A 20,405-nucleotide genomic window follows, 5' to 3' on the forward strand; every position below is an offset into this window, starting at 1 on the left:
ATGCACACAGAGACACCGTCACACAGGCTGAAATACTTTTCCATTTATAGTTATGAATGTGAATGTTTACAGTTGTATTTCCTCCTCTGCTTTATGACTCAGTCGCGTCTGAGAAACCATTTTACAGGGATTTCTTTTGATCCGTGGGACGAAGCAGCCTCATGTTCCTCTTGATTTCAGGGGCAAAACTGTCGCTGTTTTTGTTCCCGTAGGGACAAAGTTTAAGACGACTCTCTTTCTTTCTCCTCCCTGTTCCAAAGCTTCGCCGATGTCTTGTGAGGGGCTCTGGTCTCTTTGTAGAGGTCTGTTGAGTTTTCTATGAGCCGTTTGAGCTGTTGTTGGGCTTGTGGTTGGCTGGCGAATGAAAGACCCAATTTCCATATCGCCTGGCTTCAAGCGTGGAAGAGTCACGCTGAGGAAACAGGCTCTTGGAGGCGGTCCAGTTTAATTTCTGGAGCATGTGCGCAGGAAAATAATTGACTCCCTCCGCACTCTGCAATTTGTGAGGCGCCGTTGAGAAGACAGTGCGAGGCAGGTGGCTTCATCTGCATATCTTTGCAGAGGGGATGGCTCAGACTGTGGGAAACCATGAGCCTCGAGATGCCCAAAAAATATCTGATGTGTTGGAGATAAAAGCCCCTCGAGGATCTGGGAGGCCCTTCAAAACCTGCAGCAGCTGGCGGGTGACATAGAAATCAATCAGGGGCAGGTTGCACTCTAGTGTGAGACAATCACTTTCCCCAAAGTGCAGCCTGATGTCCAGTTGGTGCATGAGTTCACAACTACAACTACAACTACATTCAGGTGTATTTGTCACCCAAAGGAAAGTCTTTTATTTTGCTGCAGCGTTAAAAGAAAAAAGTGGCATTTTGATTGTTGGCTGTTCCTGAACGTGACTGTCATTTTCACAACACTCAAAAAACAAACATTCCAAACAAAATCCTGTACTTCTTGTGGTTACATAAAATCCCTGCACCTTCATCTAACATATTTTATTTTTGCTTTTTTTTCTCATTCTAGAATCTTTCTTTGGCGACAGCTTCTGTGTTTTAAACTCCGTCCAAGATGTGTCCAACTTCCAGTTGTCGCTGCAGATCAAGACCAGCCGACGCAGTGGACTGCTGCTACTGGCTGCCGGGATGGAAGACTACCTCTTCCTAGAGCTCCTGAATGGGAAAGTACAGGTAAATGCACAGTTCAGTGCATACAGTGAATTTGTATATTGGTGAATGTACTAATACACAGATGGAGATCAACCAAGGGGAGTTACGAGAGCTAGATTGGGAAACTTGAACTTGAAAATTATTTTTGAATTTGACCTCCACTGCCAATTCTCAAGTGTCTGAAACATTTTTTCTTTCTTCACTATATCGCAGTTAATTGTTCTGAAAATGACTGACATTTTTAGAAATCTTACAGTGGTCAAGATTCTGAAGTTTAACTCTCCTCAAAAAAGTTGTTGAATCGTGCAATTAAAGCAGCACTTAAGCTCATTTGCTGCTGCAACTGCCTGCTCGGTTAAAAATAGGTAATTACACTCTTAAAAAAACACACTTTTAGAAGAAACCTGGCTGCAATGAAACGTCAACTTGAATGCAGTAACGGGCTTGATAATTACTTGTATCAAAAATTAGACGGTGAATTGCCAAATGAAAGGTTTCACTATAAAGTGGGCTCCTAGCAAAGTTGTTTTGTTTGTTTCGTGAGGGGGGCTTGCTGTATATGAGAAGAGCCAGAAAAGGTTGGCATGATGTTGTTTTCCACCACAGGAAAGAGAGGAAAAAACTTCAAAAAAATAGAAAGTCTATTGTTTGTTGTAAATCAAGAAAGACAATTTTCAACTTGCATACGTGTCTGTACCTATTAGTATTATGTGTTAGTATGTGACAAAGTATTAGTCCTCAATTAAACTCAAGCAAATGTTGGTGTTATTTCAGGCACGGATGAACATGGGGGCTGGCGAGGTGATACTGTCCTCCTCCTCCACAGTCCAGCTGAACAACTTGCTGGACCACAAAATCTCCCTCAGTCTTCAAGATGGACAGCTGACCATGACCATCAATGACCTCTTCTCAACTTATGTTCCTGTGAAGGATGATGGGGAACAGCTCAACATTGACCAGGGCATTTGGCTGGGAGGAACAGGAGCCCTGGATACCCCCTATCTCAGCAATGCAATCCCCCCATTCCGGGGCTGCATGACAGAGGTCAAATTTGAGTCCCACCAGTTTGATATTCTGAGCAGAGTGTTCAAACAGTGCCAAGACACCAAGGAATCCTGCAGCAGCGAGTTTGAAGCCGGTGACGGCGAAGCCACTAGCTTCAGCACTCCCGATTCCTTTGTGTCCTTCCCAACCTGGAGCAGTGCGAGTGGTGCACCCAGGACTCTGGAGTTCCTGATGAAAACCACCATTGAAGATGCCTTACTTGTTTTCCACCCAGGACAAGAGTCAGACTTCATTTCTCTGGGTATTGTCAAAGGCCATCTCAAAGGTGTGCTGGACCTCGGCGACGGTGTTGAAGTACTGGAAAATACCCTGGTGCAATTGGATGATGACCAGTGGCACAGAATTAAAATTCAAATAAACCCAAATGTGTTTGTCATCAACGTGGACAGCCAGGCAACCAGCCTCCCTCTCGAGACATCACAAAAGTTGGACTTGGTGGGAAACTTGTACTTGGGAGGGATCCAAAGTAAAATGAAGGATTTCTTTCGTGAGAGTGGCTCCCTAAATTATGTGGAGGAGGAAATGACTGCTGAATCATTTATTGGTTGCCTGGGAGAAATTAAAGTAAATCAGAAGGACAGAAGCCTACAGGATGCTTTAGTGACCAAAGATGTTCACGCTAAATGCGAAGGAGAAGACTACGACTATTCAAGTTATTATGGCCTCGATACAACCACAATATCTCCACCTGTCGTCATCCGCTATGTTGACCTGGACATCAATGAGCAGCACTGTTTTCCAACAGAAGACACACCAGACATGTTTAAAAATGTGAAAAAACTCCTTGACGTCACTATGTTACTTGTGCCCGAAGCTGGAGAAGCAATTATTGAAATCAGCCACCTAAAGCCCACCTTTGACCTCAGTGCTGCAGGAGTGCAGCAGTCTGAAATTGTCTTCACTGTTGAAGATGATCCCCTGTACGGCTTGGTTGACATCAACACAAGTCCAAGACGTACACAAACGTTCACCCTCCTTGATGTGGCCAATAAGAAGATCAAGTACATGCACGATGGAAATGAAAGACAAGCAGATCAAATTCAGTTGCAGGTGGAGGTTCAAAGCAACAGCTACCTTCCCGAATGCTTGAAAACTCCTCATCAGTATGTCATTCCGGTAGAAATCATTCCACTTCTCGAAATGCCCAATCTGGATGATGAAGAAATTACCATCACAGAAAATGGGAGAAGTCAGCTAAGTTCAAGTATCATAAAAATTACAGATGCCGATACCCGCTGCAATGATTTGGTGGTAACTGTAAGCTCAGAGCCTTCTGTGGAAGTTGGCTACCTTGAAAATGACCAGCAACCAGGAAAAATTATCTCAGAGTTCACCTGCCAGGAGCTGAAAAATGGAAACATCTATTACGTTCACCAAGCGGGAACTCCTGCTGATCTTGCCTTGGATGTGTATGATGGACAGACGGTACGACAATCGACCACTTTTAGGTTGTCTGTGACTCCACCACATATGACCATCGTCACCAACACCGGCCTTGTCTTGTCTCAAGGGAGCAACGCATCCATCGGGATTCAAAATCTGGCTGTCCTTGCACGTCCTCGTAATGGAGACATTACATATAACATCAGCCAACCACTGACATTCGGAGAACTACAGTTAATCACAAGCGATGGCATGCACAAGCAGATCATGACTTTCCGTCAGTCTGATCTGGACAAAGATAGAGTTGTGTATGTCAGCACAGACCCCAGTGACCAGGAAGACGTTGTACTTGAAAGGATTCAGTTAGACATCCACCTGGGACAGTTCTCCCTTTGGAACAACACCTTCCTGGTCAGGATCATCCCTGCTCAAGTCAAAGTTTCCAACCTCGTAGCACTGGAAATGGAAGCTGACGAGGAGATAGTAATTGGAGCCACGGAGCTTCAAGCTGAGGTCCGTGGGAAAGACCCAGACCCGCATACAGTGAAGTACATTCTTGTCAAGCCTCCAACACTTGGCATTCTCCAGCTGTTGGACCAAGTGTTAAGTGAGGGTGACGTCTTCACACAGCAGGACATCTTGGACAATGCTGTTAGCTACAGGCCTCGTGTGCGAAGGGCTGTTGATAGCACAGACCAGTTCCAGTTCAGAGTCTTTGCTCATGAGCAGTACTCCCCTCTCTACACCTTCCCCATCAACATTCTTGCCAGTTCAGGTGCTTCTGTTTTGACAAATGAAAAGCTTGTTGTCCTACAGGGTGGTGAAAAAACTCTAAACAAAAACTACCTTTGGGTGGAGTCTTCAGATTCTTCAGACTTTATGTACCGGATTACACAGCAGCCAAAGTTTGGCCAACTGATACGGGATTCCCCTCCAGGAGAGCCGAGATTTGATGGGGCAATAGCAGTGTTCAGCAATGAAGACCTCCAGCTCGATAGACTTGTTTACCAGCATGACGGCTCAAAGACGAGCAGTGATGAATTTCATTTTGCAGCGTTTGAACCAACAGCCGAGGGTTCATACCTGCCGGAAGAAGTGGAAGGTGTTTTCCAAATATCTGTCCAATCCAAGAATGATCACGCGCCAGTGAGGGTCGTGGACAAAGTCTTCAACGTCATCCGCCAAGGCCAGCGACTGCTTACCACCGATGTCATTCAGTTCACGGATGCTGACTCTGGCTTCAACGACACCCAGATCGTCTACGCCCGGGAGGGAATCCTCTCAGGCAACCTTGTCTCTGCTCGGAATCCATCCCAGTCACTTTTCCGTTTCACACAAGCCGACTTGCGGGACAAGAACGTCCTCTTTGTCCATCGCGGAGCGGACAGAGAGCGCTTCTCTCTGCAGGTATCAGACGGCTTCCACAAGACCACCACGCTGCTGGAGATCCAGGCCAGCGAGCCCTACCTGCGAGTGGTAAACAACACCATCGTCGTCATGGACCACGGGAGCACCAAGACCCTCAACACCAGCCTGCTGAGTGCCGACTCCAACATGGACATCAGAGACGACCGCGAGATTCGATTTGAGGTCACGTCCCCTCCAAGGGACGGAAGGCTCATTGTGAGTGGAATCGAGGCTTCACAGTTCAGCCTGGAGGACATGAAGAAGGGAGTGGTGTCGTATCAGCACAATTATGAGAGTCTGAGATCCAAGGACTCCTTTGGCTTCAGCGTCCATGCAAGAGGACACTCTGAGGAAGGGACATTTCGGATCAAGATCTTCAAACAAGGCTACCTCTCTGAGCCCGAGGTGGTAACAAATGAGGTCATCATTTCCTATGAGGGAGAGCACACTGTCATCAACCAGGATCATCTCAAGGTAAGTAAGGTTTACTGACTCCACCATTACATCGCAATAAGCAAAACCGTTTTGTTTAGCTCAACTAAAGGGGCGTTTTCTTGCAATGTCAGACCAAAATCGACTTTGTCTAAATCTCTTAATGTTATTGCTTTTTTTCCTGGATTTAGTATTTTGTATTGTACAAAAACACAAATCTGCACACAAGTCATCTGACACGCAAGTCATGAAGAAAGCATTATGTGTCTTCTACAGTCAAACATTGGCACCCGAGGCAAAGCTCAGCCCATGAAGATGGTCCTATTTTCCAACACGACAAGATTTAATAACTTTATTATTTTGGCAGAGAGCATATAACGACTCTTTGTCTTTTCCCTGCCCATCTCAGCATGGTGCGACAGCTCTTCACACGACACGCTGCAGCAGCACGAGGTTTGCCTCCTCTGCCTCTAATCTGAATCAGAACCACATGAAAGCGGCTCTAAATGTGACTGTAACGTGGCTGCTTTTAATTTGGTTTATGTACTAAATTACAGTCTATTAAGTGTGCAAAACAAGCAACCATCCCCCTGAGGTGCTTGACAGGGCCGGCTGTAATTTCCAAGATGAGCCTGCCTGCACTTCATCCTGGACGCAATTAATGCCAGTTGAAATCAGCAGTCTGTTCACAGCGCAGCCGCGTCTGTGTTGTTTCTGGGAGTAAAGAGTTCTCTCAATTAAACTCAAATACTGTTCTCACATTTCAATTCGGCTGTTTTGGCTGCAGCACAAACGTTGAAATAAGCCTTGACGTGAGGCTCCACATTTTACACACGCGTCGCCTGGAAAGTCACCTGATCCTGTGAAATATTGCCAAATGTAATCGTGGTGGCCTAGATTTGGCTGCAGGGTTGATTAAATCTCCTCAGAGTGGAAATCTGCCTGCCTTTAAAAAAAAAAAAGTCAGTGGTGGGGTGGGGGCGCTGCTGCTCACTTTTAATTGCTGTCTTTTTTATCACCAGCAGGGTTCCTCTCCATGAAAACTAAAATATGATCTGCATTACCGTTGGCTTTCACTTATTAAAACTTCACTTGGTTCTATCTTGTGACACATAATGCTGCAAACTTCCATGAGGACAAAACGCTGCTGAGAAAAATCTAATCACCCAATTCCACACGTCAGATTTAAAACTCGGTTCTGAGGAAGTTTTTAATTAAGATTCTGTGTTAATGTTCAATGGCTCTCCTCTTCTTTCTTAGCAAAAATCAGTAAAAGAAACACCAGATAGGGTTTGGATTGATTGATTGATTGACTGATTGATCTTGGCTTTTTCAGTCACCTTGGCGCGACACCACTGTTGTTGCTGTGTGTTTCAGGTGGAGCAGGCTGACATTGTGCCCACTGAGATGGTGTTCACCATCAAGGAGCTTCCTCGTCTGGGCCACGTGGTCAAGCTGACCAACAGCAGCAGCGGCAGCGAGGGCTCGGCCTCGCCCGTCCTGGACTACATCCACGCCTTCACCCAGGACGACGTGGACCAGGGCCGCATCCTCTACGTCTCCGCCTCCATCCAGGTGGCGCCGCCGGGCCTTCAAACCTTTCACTCACCCATCAACAGTGCTGTCATTTAGTTTTTTATTCGTTTATTTCAAATATGCACATTTGACAAGGTTTCCTAACTGCTATTAAAAAAATCCTTGACATAGAATAATACAGAAAGAAAATAATAAGTATTCATAATTTAATGATGAGAATATTAATAAAACACAGAAAAGAAAACAAGTGACCCATTCGAACAGGAATAGAATAGAATTATTAATCCCACATTGGAGGCATTTGCATCATGACAGCAACAATCTTGTGCAATAGAAGGAAAAGTGTATGAATTAAAAAGAAATGAAGAAAAAGTAAAAAAAAAAAAAAAAAAAAAAAAAAGAAAAAGATTTACATCGTATGGGCAGTTGGATTATTTTACAAGTTATGTACATAATATTTGCATACAATATGGAATATCAGTGTCTGAGAAGAGGATTTTTCTGATTGTTATTGAGTGACTGAGAAGAAGCCCAGCTGCTCAGCTCTCATCGACTCCCTGTGATTCCCCGCAGGGCGACGACGCCTTCACGCTGGACGTCAGCAACGGCTTCACCACGGTGGAGGACCTGCAGGTGTCGGTGAGCGTGGTGCCGCGCTTCATCCCGCTGCACACCTCCAACCTGACGGTGAGGGAAGGACTCGGCCGGGCCGTGGACGCCACCGTGCTCAACGTCACGCACCCCTTCTACAGCTCGGCCAACATCGAGTTCATCGTGGAGGAGGCGCCGCAGCACGGCGACATCCGCTACCACGATGGCGACGACCTGACTTACTTCACCTGGGAGGAGGTACGGAGAGAGGGAGTGGACAAAACACCCAGGCTATTTGATTCTCAGCCCACGTTGAAGCCAACTGGCTTCGGAGGGCTGGGCGATTTTGGACAAAAGTAAAGTGATGGCGCACAGCCCAGTAGCATGCCAGAGGAAAATCCATTTTACGATTTTCCTTTTTTTAACATCACCTTGACTGAAAAATCCCATTTCTATTTAAAATCAATTCATCACCCAGCCCTGCAAAATGCTCGTCAATACGCAACACCAATCTGTATTTCCTGAACATGCAGCTTGCATATTTTTAAAACTCAAACATTACACAGAGTGATCTTAAAGTCATTGAGGTGACCATCAGTGACAATAATATATATATATATTTTTAGCTTAAAAATGAGACCCCCTTAAACCTTTGCTTTGAGGCTCTCAGGGGATTTCATGTGTTCCCCGCGGAACCATCTAGTATTTCGCACACCGTTTGTACCAAAATACACCAATAGGATGAAATTAAGAGAGAAATTTGAAAGTCCGTCCTATCTCAGAATTTCTTATTTAGCATGTTGAGCCCCCTGTTTACAGCCTCACACAAAAAGGCTCAGTCATAAAGGAGATGCTTTGTTGGAGCCTTCACACCTTTGGAAGGAGGCACAGGGGAGATGGTCTCTGTCTGAGGTGAGATCCAGCTGGTTGTGTTTTGCCACTGAGGGCCCCTTTGTGACATCACAACAGGCTGCTTTGCCAAGTGCGTGTCTGAAGAGTGGAGCAGGCTGATGAAGCAGCCGATAGACCTTCACATTAGTGGGAGTGTATATTGATATTACGTGGATGAAATGTCTCTGGTCCAGCGGTTACACTGTACTGGTCAGAAGATTGTTATGCAGAATGCAATTTTTTCAGTCCTTTTCTGTGGATGTGAGAGAGTTTTTGACCTTTTAACTGTTACCTGCTCTTCACATTATTGATGCCAGAACGAACGGTGAGAAAATCTTACTGCACGTCAGCCAAGCAGCAGCAACAGGTGGCTACAGGAGTCCTGGTAGCAACCAGGATGGAGATGATGGTTTCAGTGGAGGGTTTTGACTGCAGCAGCGTTTGGGCCCAAACTGCTCAATCACCTGAGACTCCGCCCACCTCTCTCGCCTCCTCCTCCTCCTCCCCCTTCCAATCATCAAGGACTCGGCTCAGCCTTAAGAAAATAACACGAGGCTCCATAAATAGCCTGCAGTGGAGGTCTGCTGGGCTCTGCAGCAGGCGGCTCGAGAACTGAGAGCTCAAGTCAGCGCCTCGTTTTTGGTTTTTGGTTTTTCAAAGCCCTTAAAAGTTTAACGGGGAGCTGCCGGGGATCACAGAGGATTCTGACGGAGCTGCAAGTGTTTATTAATCAAGAGTGCACGCCGGCGCCTCTGGCTCTGTGCTGCAGAGCTGCTCAGCTCTCAGCAGCAGCAGCTCAGCTCCTCTGATGCACCTGGCAAACAACAATCTGCAAAAGCTGTGCTGCATTCATTCATTTATTTATTTATTTTACCGACGTTGACTATTTCTACCTGCAATATGTAAATTTGTCCCATTTCTGTCGCCACCATTAGATTTGCTTTAAATGTCACAGCAGAGTACATCAAGAAATCACTGCACATCTGTTGTGACGCTCCAGAGCCATCAAACATTGTGTTGTGTGTGTGTTATGCTGGAAGTAGCAAACGTGTGTGTGTGTGTCAGTCCTGCTGCATAAATAACCGTTTCCATCCACTGGATGCACTTTTAAAACTAGTTTTCCAAGAAAACACCAGTGCCGGCTGGAAGAAAACAGAGTTTTTCCATTTGGTTACCGTGACCACTTCTCACTTCAACCAGTGGTGGCTTTGGAATAAACGGAAGCACATGTGTACAACTTGTTTTTTGCCAAAAAAAAAAAAAAAATCCACAGAAAAACAGTCGAGTCCAGAATGGCTGGAGTGGGTTTTGATGAAGCGTTTTCCTGGAGGACGAGCAGCCGCTCTAATCAACTGTGTTTCACTCAGACAAAGACCAAAATAAACTGGTTGGCCAGGATCAAAAACTTCCCAGAGGAGCCGCAATCCCAATCCCAGAAGCCCCCAAATCCACACTTGATCCGCTCTTAATAAGTCGGGGGGACTGGAGCAGCAGATCACGCTGCTTGTTCAAGAGGATTACGGCAGCAAAGTGGCAGCATCCAACTTTTCACTTGGTGGATTTGTTGTGTTGCACCCAAACACTGGGAGGTTGGGGTGGGAGCACTGAAGCTGGAGCTGCTGCAGTTATCTACTCTCACTCATGCTGTTTCATGCGGAAGCTTCTACAGGAGAATATTAAAAATGCGTGCACTGTTACTAGTGAGGGAAAAATAAAACTTGAGCATTCTGAGAGGACAGCAACTCGTAGCTGCTGCTGCTGCTGCTGCCTTGCTAAACCCTGTGAAGTGCAGTGAAGTTGCCCAGTTACAGCCTGGGAAACAATGTGAGCACACAACAAACACACAACTCTGTGAGGGTTTGGTTGAATTCCAGTGATTTCAGTGGTTGTAGTGATTTCAGTGATCCAAGTGAGTCCAGTGATCCCAGTGATTTCACTGATTTTAACCCAGTGATACCTATTCAGTCCAGTGATCTGAGTGATCTTTGTGAGTCCAGTGATCCCAGTGATCCCAGTGATCCTAGTGAGTCCAGTGATCCCAGTGAGAGAGGCTGGAGTGGAACTCTGCAGTGGTGCAGTTCAGCTGCAGTTTTTCCTTCTTTTCCTGCAACATGGATTCTTGCAGCTCAACTCCTCAGATCATTTCAACCCTGGTCTTCCGGGGAAGAAGGTGGGATGTTTGTTGAAACTGCTGCTGGTGGTATCGCTGGGAAAAACCCTTGTGTCCCCGGCCGGCAGCACTTTCCTGGACGCCACCGCTGCCGTGTGCAGCCGTCTGGTGATAAAAGCCTCATTTTGGCTTTTGGAGGTTTTCCCACCGAGTGTTGCGGTGGCGGCGAGTGGGTCGCAGTCAGTGACCTCGAACAAAAACACCATGTGGCCCCAGATGTGTCACACAACAGTCAACAGCAACTGAGGGATTCTGGGAGACTTTCAGCAAAAATAAATTAATGAATAGAATAGAATAGAATTCAGTTTCGAGGAGCAGCAGGAATAAAGAAACTGAGAGACACAGAGGATGACAGTCAAGTGGTCAGACGCTAACGGCTAATTAGCTCGTCCACAACTTTAGTGGTAGAATAAGAATAAGAATGTCTTTATTTATCCCACAATGGGGAAATGTATGTAGTTCTAGCAGCATGTACTGTGCAAAGAGTGAATGAAAAGAAATAAAATATACAGAGACTTTATTTAGGTATTTAAATAAGTGAGAAATGTCAATTTGTGTATGTATTTTATTTCTTTATTCCATCGTGTTGTCGTCATGGCAACGCCAACGTTTATTTATCAAGGTTCCCTTTTCAGTTTGCCTTTGAATGCAACACACACACTTTACGTTGAGCTGGTAGCAGGAGTTCAGTGGCTGCAGAACAAACAGACGTCACAAACTCGGCTCCATAGGGGAAGAGTCAAGTGACTCACAAGCTGTTGGGACGGAATCCACTTGAATTATTGATTTATTTGAAAAGACAACTGTGGATATTAACAGAAGTTCGACATTTGTTTCAAATAAAGTGAGAAATCTTGTGACTTGAGATGTGATATCGCTCGCCGCCACCAGGAGGTGCTTCTGCAGCAGATCCAAGAGACGACTGTCAGAGGAACCAAGGGACGTCTGTTTATTGTCCCAGCAGCAGCAGCCTGACCACACATACACACACACACACACCACCTTCAGTAATGATGATGGTGGAGGTTGTTATTCCACCAGTCATATGGGATCCATTTTGCACTTCCTGCTCTCCAGAGCTCCCCCTGTGGCCGTCTGGAGAGTAGCAACTGTCCTGCTGCAAAGACCAAGGTCCTGAAAGCTCAGTACAGAGCTGGCAGAGGTCAAGGTCGGACTCCCTCCTCTGTATGCACAGAGTCAGCCGAGCTGCCGCTCACAGGTGCTGTTTTCCATGCAGCTGACTGACGCCTTTGTGCGTCTGCTTCCCCTCCAGCTTCTGTCCCAGCAGGAGGGGGGGGGGGGGGGGGGCTTCTTCCTCCTCCTCATTACAACCTTTGACGCCGTTTTACTACTTTGCTCTGCCACAGCGAGCGTGGTGACGGCAATGAGCCTCTCCAGTTGCAGGACCCCGAAACCTTATAAGGAGGAAGTTGAGCTGCAGATGGAAACCCGATCAAGGCTCAGCCGAGAAGTGGGAGCCTGGACCTCGTCCAGACACAAATAATCTGCTTATCTGACACAGCGGGTCGTTGTTTGGAGAGGAGGAGGCTGGTGACGTTCGCAGCTTCTCAGCTGAAAGTGTTTGAACTTCCCTCATCTTGCATGAGGTCATTACAACCGTGGATCAGTGTGCGAAACACAGGGAATTTTTACAAATGTGCATGCTGCATGTCAAGGAAACTCAGGTTGGTGTTGAATATAACATTGAGGGGTATTTCACACGCTGCTACTGGCAGCACAGTATCACCTTTCATCCTAAATATTCTATCAAGTAGAAGAGTGATCTTGACGATTCAGAAATAGCAGAAGCAGAGACGTTCTGAGATGTTTCCGGTCTGTCCTGGTCCGGCCTCGGCATTAAGACTCTTCCTTTGAATCCCGCTCGTCTTCAAGTCACCACTGGGATAATCAGCCTCTCCAAAGGCAGCCAGGGCGTTAAACAACGGCTCTCATCAGCCAAATATTACAGTAAGTCGTCGGCAAACAGACGATTAGGAGCACGTTTATCAAGCTGAGCACAAGCATCTGGAGAAAAACACGGCTGAGCACCAAAATGCATTCGAGGCAACGAGGAAACAGAGCCATCAGCTTGTTGTGGATCTTTGCTGCATTTTGTGAAACATTCCCAGATTTCAACCCCGCAGAGTTCTCACGTCTGTCCAACCCTTTGTTTGCTGTCGTCCAGATGAAGATGGGCCTGGTCTACTACATGCACGACAGCTCGGAGAGCCTGGAGGACAGCTTCACGCTGTCGGCCTCGGCCTACGCCCTGGAGCGCCGCAGCCTCCCCGTCACCGTCGCCGTCACCGTCGTCCCCGTCAACGACGAGCCGCCCACTCTCACCCGCAACACCGGGCTGGAGGTAAAGTCTCACAAACCTAATAAAAACTTTTACTTGTACAGCGCTAAATCACATCCAAAGACGTCTCCAAGTGCTTTGTACACTCACAAACACTCACAAACTGTCAGTGAGAAGATGATGATGATGATAAATTCCTTTATTTATCCCACATTGAGGAAATGTGCAGTGACAGCAGCCAACACAAGAATGAACAAGAGTGAATTAAAAAGAAATACTAAATATGTATGAAATATATATACAAATTGTACAGTACACCCCCACCCCCGCCCCTGCCCCCACCTCCTCCCTGTTGCTGATGAGATTCCAAGATGAACACATCTGCCTGTGTGTGTGTGTGTGTGTGTGTGTGTGTGTGTGTGTGTGTGTTGAAGTGGGCGGAGAAACGTTCCTTCTTCTAATCATCTATAAAACAGTGAAAAGAAAGAAGGTGGTGTGTAGCATTCCTGTAGCATTCCTGTAGCATTCCTGTAGCATTCCCAGTGGAACAGGAAATAAATATACTAAGAAGAAATATATAGTACTATATTTCCGTGAAGTTTGGCTCCGCCCCTTTAGGACAGCAGCCGTGAATGTGGATCTGCTGACACCACAGCTGCTACAAAGAGACTAGCCGTCAGAATGATGTGCAATCTGCTTTCCTACCACTGGGTGCTGCTAGATGCTCCCCACTGGGCCTCTAACGAACCTTCTCTTTCATGTCTCACTCTCTCACTGGAACCATGCAGCCACCCAGAGTGGCAGTGGTGATTGACAGACCTGTAGGCTTTCACAGGCTTTGCACATAACTGGCTTTCTAACGGCTGGCGTGACGCGTTAGTGGGCCGGCTTTCAAAATTCCTCCCATTTCTGTCAGGAAAAAAAAACATGCGTGCGCACCATTTTGTTTACTTGCCCTTTTTGCATTTGCCTCCAAAAAGGATGGTGTGAAGTAGGCAGAGTAGCTGTAGTTGTGGGACTAAAAAGATGCAAAATTCAAATTTTTTGAAAAAAACAAATGCAGAAGCGATGAACTGTACGTGAACTCCTGCTGATCATCGTCACGTCTGAAGAGGAAACTTCCTGCAGGAGTTGCAGTGCGCCGTCATAAATCCTGCATGAGCCGGCAATTAAATCCTCTTTATGCAGCAGCTACAGTTGAATGCAGAGAATTTTTGATTTGCACACCAAGGAAAGATGATCTGGCAGGGCTGAGGGTTCCAACGCTGCAGATTCTTTTTCCTTTCCGGAGCTGAAATTATGAACACAAACACAAAACTTAGACAAACGTTTGGAACAAAGTTGGAGCAGACAAAGCTCGCTAAGGCCACATCCTGTTATCATGCTATCACATTATCATATTGTCATGTTATCAGAATGAAAAGTTCAGTCTTGCCCGTATCACCTGGGAATACAACCTGGGTGATTCCGCTGAACACCTGAGTGTCACGTTTGTTACTAGTCCAAGTTGCAGTCCAACACTGACCCCAAAATGTGTCTAAATTGACACGCCAATGAAATTCCAGGTTTCCTTTAAAGCTGCACATGGATTGAAGAGTGAGACGCTGCTCACTCCACTGTTGCACCATTGAATTGATTCACCATTTTTCTCTATAAACTCTCCGCCCATTCCAAATGACTTCTTCAGTTCCGGCAAAAGGTGATACATGTTCATGTCCGCTTCCGTTTATCACAGTGGGAACACTGTGATTTCCCGAAAAACCTTGTCCGCTGCAAGTCGACTGCAGGCGTTAGCAACGGCAACAACGTGGTTGTTGTGTTTGTTTTAGACTTTGGCCGAGGAGAAGCCGCTTGACCAGCAGGCGTTTCTTTTGGAAGTGATGAGCTGAGAGCTGGAGAGCCACTCTGTCATTCCAGCTCCTGGAAAACCACAGTTCTGGAAAACCTCCTGGATTCCAGCGGGACACTGGGAGCTCTGAGGCTGGTTGATTGACAGCAGGAGGCCCAACATGTGGGTCCTGACGCCGGGGGGGTCAGACGCTGGGACAGGCTGAGTCAGCTCCATTCCACCAGGGGGCGACGAGACTCTGGCTGCTCTCCAGGAGCGTTTAATACTCACAGTGTCTGCTGAACTTTGACATCTTCATATGTAGTACACAGAGACGGGAGGGGGCGAGGGAGAGGAGTCGGCGGGGGCGGGGGAGTCCCTGTTTTTGCACTGTACTGATTGAATTGAATTGAATTGACTTGAAATCCTTTATTGTCATTACACAATTAAACACAGCGACATTTCAAAGGGCCTCCTTTAGTGCAGATAGTCAATTCTATTAAAAAGCAATAAATACCAGTACATCATAACCAGTAAAACCATCATAAAAATGCTGCACACCATGCTGTGGTTGTTGCACTACACTCATTGTTACACAACTGAGGTGAGAAATGCACCACTAGTCTAGTTTCTGCCTGGCTGTCCATCAGATGCTCCTGAAATATCAGAAGTTAAACAGCAGCTGATGTTTCTTTTCTGTGCAGCCACATTAATATCATTATTCCTCCTGAGCCACTCGCTCGTCTTAATGCACGTTTGCCCCCCGACTGCCCCCACGTCCCCCCCCACCCTCGGGCCCCCCACCCCCGCTGTTTAGCGCCATCATCAACTTAGAGCTGCAGCCCCGTCCTCTCAGCAGCTAAATGCATTCCTTGTTATATATATCATTGGCTCACTTCTACCTGCCCTACATCGGCTATAGCGGCTCAATGTGCCCATCTAGTGGCAGTGGGTGGGATCAGAACTCTTAGGAAACCCCAGCAGGGAGTGTCGGAGGCCACTCCATGTTTTGACTACCGCCACCTAAAAGAAGTTTGGGAGCAGTTCAGTTGGTTGTTTTTGGGCCAATTCAATGTGTTTCCTATTGAGGCGGTGTGAAGTTTATTGGTGAGGGATTTGGATTTCTTCTCTATTAGCAGGCCGGCAGGAAATGAAAATATGGTAATGTGATGTGTTTCAAGGCAGGAAGGCTCCTGTAGATAAGATTCATCTGGGAAAATAGTGTTTTGGTTTTATTGGGTTTTGTTTTTTTTTACGTTGTTTCCATATGTTATTTTTCCATATGCAGCCAGACAGCAGTTCCATCTATAGTTTCCAAAAGAAACATCTTCCAGCCCCGGGAGAGAACTTTGGCACCGTCCTTCCTCTTCTCAGCCACCTGCTGTGACCTGCATGCTGCCCTCTGAAGAACTTCTGAACACTTCAGTCATAGGAAGTGACCAGAGAGCAACCGGCTTCCACACTTTCCACTTCGGAAGTTTGAGGGTGAAACTGGTCCCAGCGAGATTCCCCGCCGTCAAAATTAGAACCTGTGAAGTTCAGTCTATTTTATATTTATCTGTAAAAAAATAAATAAATAAATCCATGTGCACATTGTGGTTGTTAAGGTAGTTAATAACTTGTGATAGACACTGGCTTGAGTGCAGATCTTATATCTACAGTGTTTACTACGAACTGGCCATCAGATGCATGGAAAATGGATCCAGAACAGAAAAAAAATGTATTGATGGATGGATGCTGGATGGATGCTGGATGATGGATGGATGATGGATGGATGATGGATGGATGATGGTAGAATGATGGATGGATGATGGATGGATGATGGTAGAATGATGGATGGATGATGGATGGATTGAGTTGGCAGCTCTGCTAAACGTATCAGTGATTTGCAGTGACACTCAATAGTTGAATTTAGACAAGTCAGGTTTTTTTTTTTTTTTTTAGAACTTCTACTTTCAAACTGAGAGTGCTTGACCTCTGACCCCAGGCACTGCCTGCTTATCACCATTGACCAGCTCAGCACAGGTTGCACTATGCCACCGAGGCGGTGGCGGTGGACGATAGGATCGACCTCATCGCAGCCAATCAAACGTCTCCCTGCACAGACACTGAGGAAGCAGAGTGACGAATGAATTCCAGGAAGGTCAGCGGAGGTCAACCAGGGAGATGGAGGAACCATCACAGGATAAATAGAGCCAAACACTGTGTGGCAGGCATGTCACAGCCTCACTGCTGATCCTCCGGAGGAGTGATACCACACCCAGAGTGATACCACACCCAGAGTGTGGCGCAGCAGACTTGTCACCATGGCACAAACGGCTCCTTGTTCTTCTTTGTTCCAGTTACACTTCCTAGTTTCACGTCCACTGTGTCATAAGGTTAAAACTTTATTGACATTAGCAGATGTAGCAGAGGAAGCCCATCATGCTACTTGACTAGCATGCTAATCCTGTCAGTTGGTCACCAGGTAGCTTCATCACTGCACAGTGTCGTTAGCTACCCAAATCAATCTGTCATTGTTAGTAGTTGTGTTCAGCGCCGGTAGTTTGTTAGTTAGTTCAATGCACCGCTAGCCTGAGGTTAGCTCGCTCACATGCTCATCACCGCTAGCTATTAGCACAGGCTCTAACACCGACACTGACCAATGGGGACGTCCCTGATAAAACAGGCTGTGACACACACAGCCAAGGAGGCTCCATTGTTAAACTGCTTCCTCCTCCTGACAGCTAGCCAGCTAGCGTTAGCCAGCTAGCATTAGCCACCAAGGTGGTGGAGGTTTTCCCATATTCTCCGAGCTAAAGCAGCTGTTAACCTGATGGTTGTGACTCAGCCACACTGGAATCTTTCACACTAATGTTGTTGATGTCTGTGATTGGTTTAATGAAGTGCTCAACCGGTCCTCACATGAATCCCTCCCGTCAGCTCCACTCTCTCAGGTCATGTGCCCTCATTACTCTCAGCTCGGGAATTTTTTTTTTTTTTTTCTAGCAAAGTTAATCACAGTCCTCCTCGGATGTCTCATTAGAGAATCCTGGTCAGTGAAGCAGACGAGGTGATTGACACCTCCAGCCTTAATAACCACAACTGAGGCGCCTCTTTTCCACCTCTATGGCTGGAGGCTTTTTGGCTTTTCATAGCCAGACTTGAGAGCGAGGCATCCATGTGAGGGTGATGTGATGGCTGTGCAGATCAATATGTAGCCTCTCACTGCAGGGCTCTCACTCTCCCCACTGATTGCTGCTATTTAAGACTGCCTTTCTGGGGATCTGGCCCATTTCTTTCAATTAATGCTTCTTTCAGCCAGCCCACCATTAGAAGTCCATTAGGTCCGGCCCGTTCAGCCACCACGCCGGTGCTCCGTCTTCTGAAAACCTGGCCATCTAGACTGCCAGCCAAAAATCATTCACCCTTTGTGCTCCGCAGTCTCCTTGTACACTGAATAATGGCAACAAAAGACATTCTATTCTTTTCTTTTCTACTCTATTCTATTACATTGCATTCTTTTCTAAACTGTTTCTGTGAACTGGGACAATTTGCAGGATTTGTTTGTGTCATTTTTCCTGCTTTCTTTAAGCCAGTTTGTTTCTATCTAAATTATATTTTGATATTTATTATTTTGGCACAGCGAGCAGCACTCACACATTTTCCCGGTAAAACTCCCAACCTGTCGCCTGAGCTGTATTCCTCCAGACATAAAGCAGACTGAGGACTCACCTGTGGAGTCTTTTCATGCGTCCGTCTCTCCCGTGTGATGTGATGTGATGTGATGTGATGTGATGTGATGTGATGTGATGTGATGTGATGCAGGTTGTTGCCGGGCAGGTGGCCGACATCAGCCCCAGCGTGCTCACCACCGAGGACGCAGACACTCCAGCAGAGCAGCTGCTCTACAGTGTGGAGGCGCCAGTCAGCGGCACGGTGGCCCTGAAGGGGGCGCCGGAGGACAGCGTCCTGAACTTCACTCAGGCCCAGATAAACAGTGGGGAGGTCGTCTTCGTCCACCAGGGTGAGAGGACGAGAGGAGGAGGAGGAAGTCGCAACTCGTTTGTTCTTGTAGAAACATGAACGTTGTTGATCTGTGGAAAATCAAAGTCATTCTATGATGTGTAATGGCCTTATCAAGTACTCAGTATTGCTATCTGTGAGTACTGAAATGCAGGTATTCACACTCTACTCGTTCTTTAGAAAAGTGGTATTGAATGAGATATTCCATACTGTAAAACAAAGCCCCAAGCCCCATGTGATGTCACAAGGGGAAGTGAAACTCGGCCCCCGGCCGGGTGTTTCTTCCATGAGTCGGCCGCCTCCTGCAGGTTTTTTCTCCTGGTGATGATGTCATGGCTGTGTGTCAGGTGAGGAGTCTGGAGGCTTCAGCTTCACGGTGACGGACGGCGAACACGCGTCGCCGCTCTCGCAGTTCGTGGTGACGGTGCGGCCAATCAGCATCACCACCGTCACGCAGGAGGAGCTGCGCGTTTTCCCAGGTACCGTCTCAGTTCTTGTCACTAATGCTCACTAAAGTGTCTGTTAGATCAGCTTGGCTAATATTACATTTTTGAATATATGAGTCACAATTTTTCTTTTGCCAATATTCGTATATTCCAATATTTGGATCAGTTTTTTTTCCTAAAACACTTTGACAATGTCTGGTGTTTTCAACTCCAGCATAATATTATAATAGTAAAATAATAAGATGTGAAAACAATTGAATTTAAAATACATGTTTCTCGCATTAGAACTCTGACATTGTGGAGAATCAGTTCAGTTCAAACAACAAACTGACAGTGAGTCAGTCAATGACTTCATGGGAGCTTCGGCTCCTTCGAAAATATTGCCGTGAAATTGTCGTCGATCTGGAAAATATTTTCCTCGTAGATCAACTCCAGGTTTTATCGTTTTTTTTCACAAAATTCCTCCTGGTTCAACAGTCGTAACGACATTTTCAGCCTCTTCTTCTTCTCTTCATTTCAAAAACAATCAGCTTAACATTGAAGCGGTGTGTGTGTGTGTGTGTGTGTGTGTGTGTGTGTGTGTGTGTGTGTGTGTGTGCGTGTGTGTGTGTGCGCGTGTGTGTGCGTGCGCCCGTGCTTCCACCAGGAACCAGGCAGCTCGTCACCAGTGTCAGTGTGGGGACAGCGAATGATGGTGAAGCTGGGCAGGAGTTAAACTACCGCCTGAGCCGCCCACCTCGTCTGGGGCGCCTCATCCTGGCCACCGACAGGAACCACTTCCAGGAAATCACACACTTCTCACAGCCACAGGTAATTACTGTGTGTGTGTGTGTGTGTGTGTGTGTGCGTGTGTGTGCGTGTGTGTGTGTGTGTGTGTGTGTGTGTGTGTGTGTGTGCGTGTGTGTGTGCACCTGCCTCTGAATTCATTTTGTGGGATGTTCCTCTGCAGGGAGGCGGCTGAATTAATTTCCTCTCCACCTTTCACTAAATGAATATCCCACATTAACCTTTGATGATAAATTAAAGGTCCCAAATCAAATCCGCTTTTTCAAGGTCCTTATTTTTTCATCCCTGGTAGTCTCACCTTAGTAATTATCTACAAAATAGATAAGTAAATAAATCAATAACAATCAGCCTCTATGTGCCACCTGTAATGTCACAAAGAGCCAATTGGTGCATTTTAGCACAC

General features: G+C 46.5%; 1 protein-coding gene across 1 annotated transcript in view; it reads left to right on the forward strand.

The window, feature by feature from the left end:
- Nucleotides 1-20,405, forward strand: part of cspg4 (chondroitin sulfate proteoglycan 4) — a 54,147-nt gene that overhangs the window by 27,713 nt on the left and 6,029 nt on the right. Inside the window, exons 2-9 of the mRNA XM_076049225.1 lie at nucleotides 1,021-1,184; nucleotides 1,938-5,492; nucleotides 6,828-7,025; nucleotides 7,560-7,835; nucleotides 12,824-13,000; nucleotides 18,573-18,771; nucleotides 19,118-19,249; nucleotides 19,863-20,026. Coding sequence (XP_075905340.1) covers nucleotides 1,021-1,184; nucleotides 1,938-5,492; nucleotides 6,828-7,025; nucleotides 7,560-7,835; nucleotides 12,824-13,000; nucleotides 18,573-18,771; nucleotides 19,118-19,249; nucleotides 19,863-20,026 — 4,865 coding nt within the window. The remainder of the gene's footprint in view (nucleotides 1-1,020; nucleotides 1,185-1,937; nucleotides 5,493-6,827; nucleotides 7,026-7,559; nucleotides 7,836-12,823; nucleotides 13,001-18,572; nucleotides 18,772-19,117; nucleotides 19,250-19,862; nucleotides 20,027-20,405) is intronic.

Source organism: Nelusetta ayraudi, unplaced genomic scaffold (assembly GCF_046127955.1).
Source record: "Nelusetta ayraudi isolate G7.1 ecotype Tasmania unplaced genomic scaffold, CSIRO-AGI_Nayr_v1 ptg000111l, whole genome shotgun sequence".
Lineage (NCBI taxonomy): Eukaryota > Metazoa > Chordata > Actinopteri > Tetraodontiformes > Monacanthidae > Nelusetta > Nelusetta ayraudi.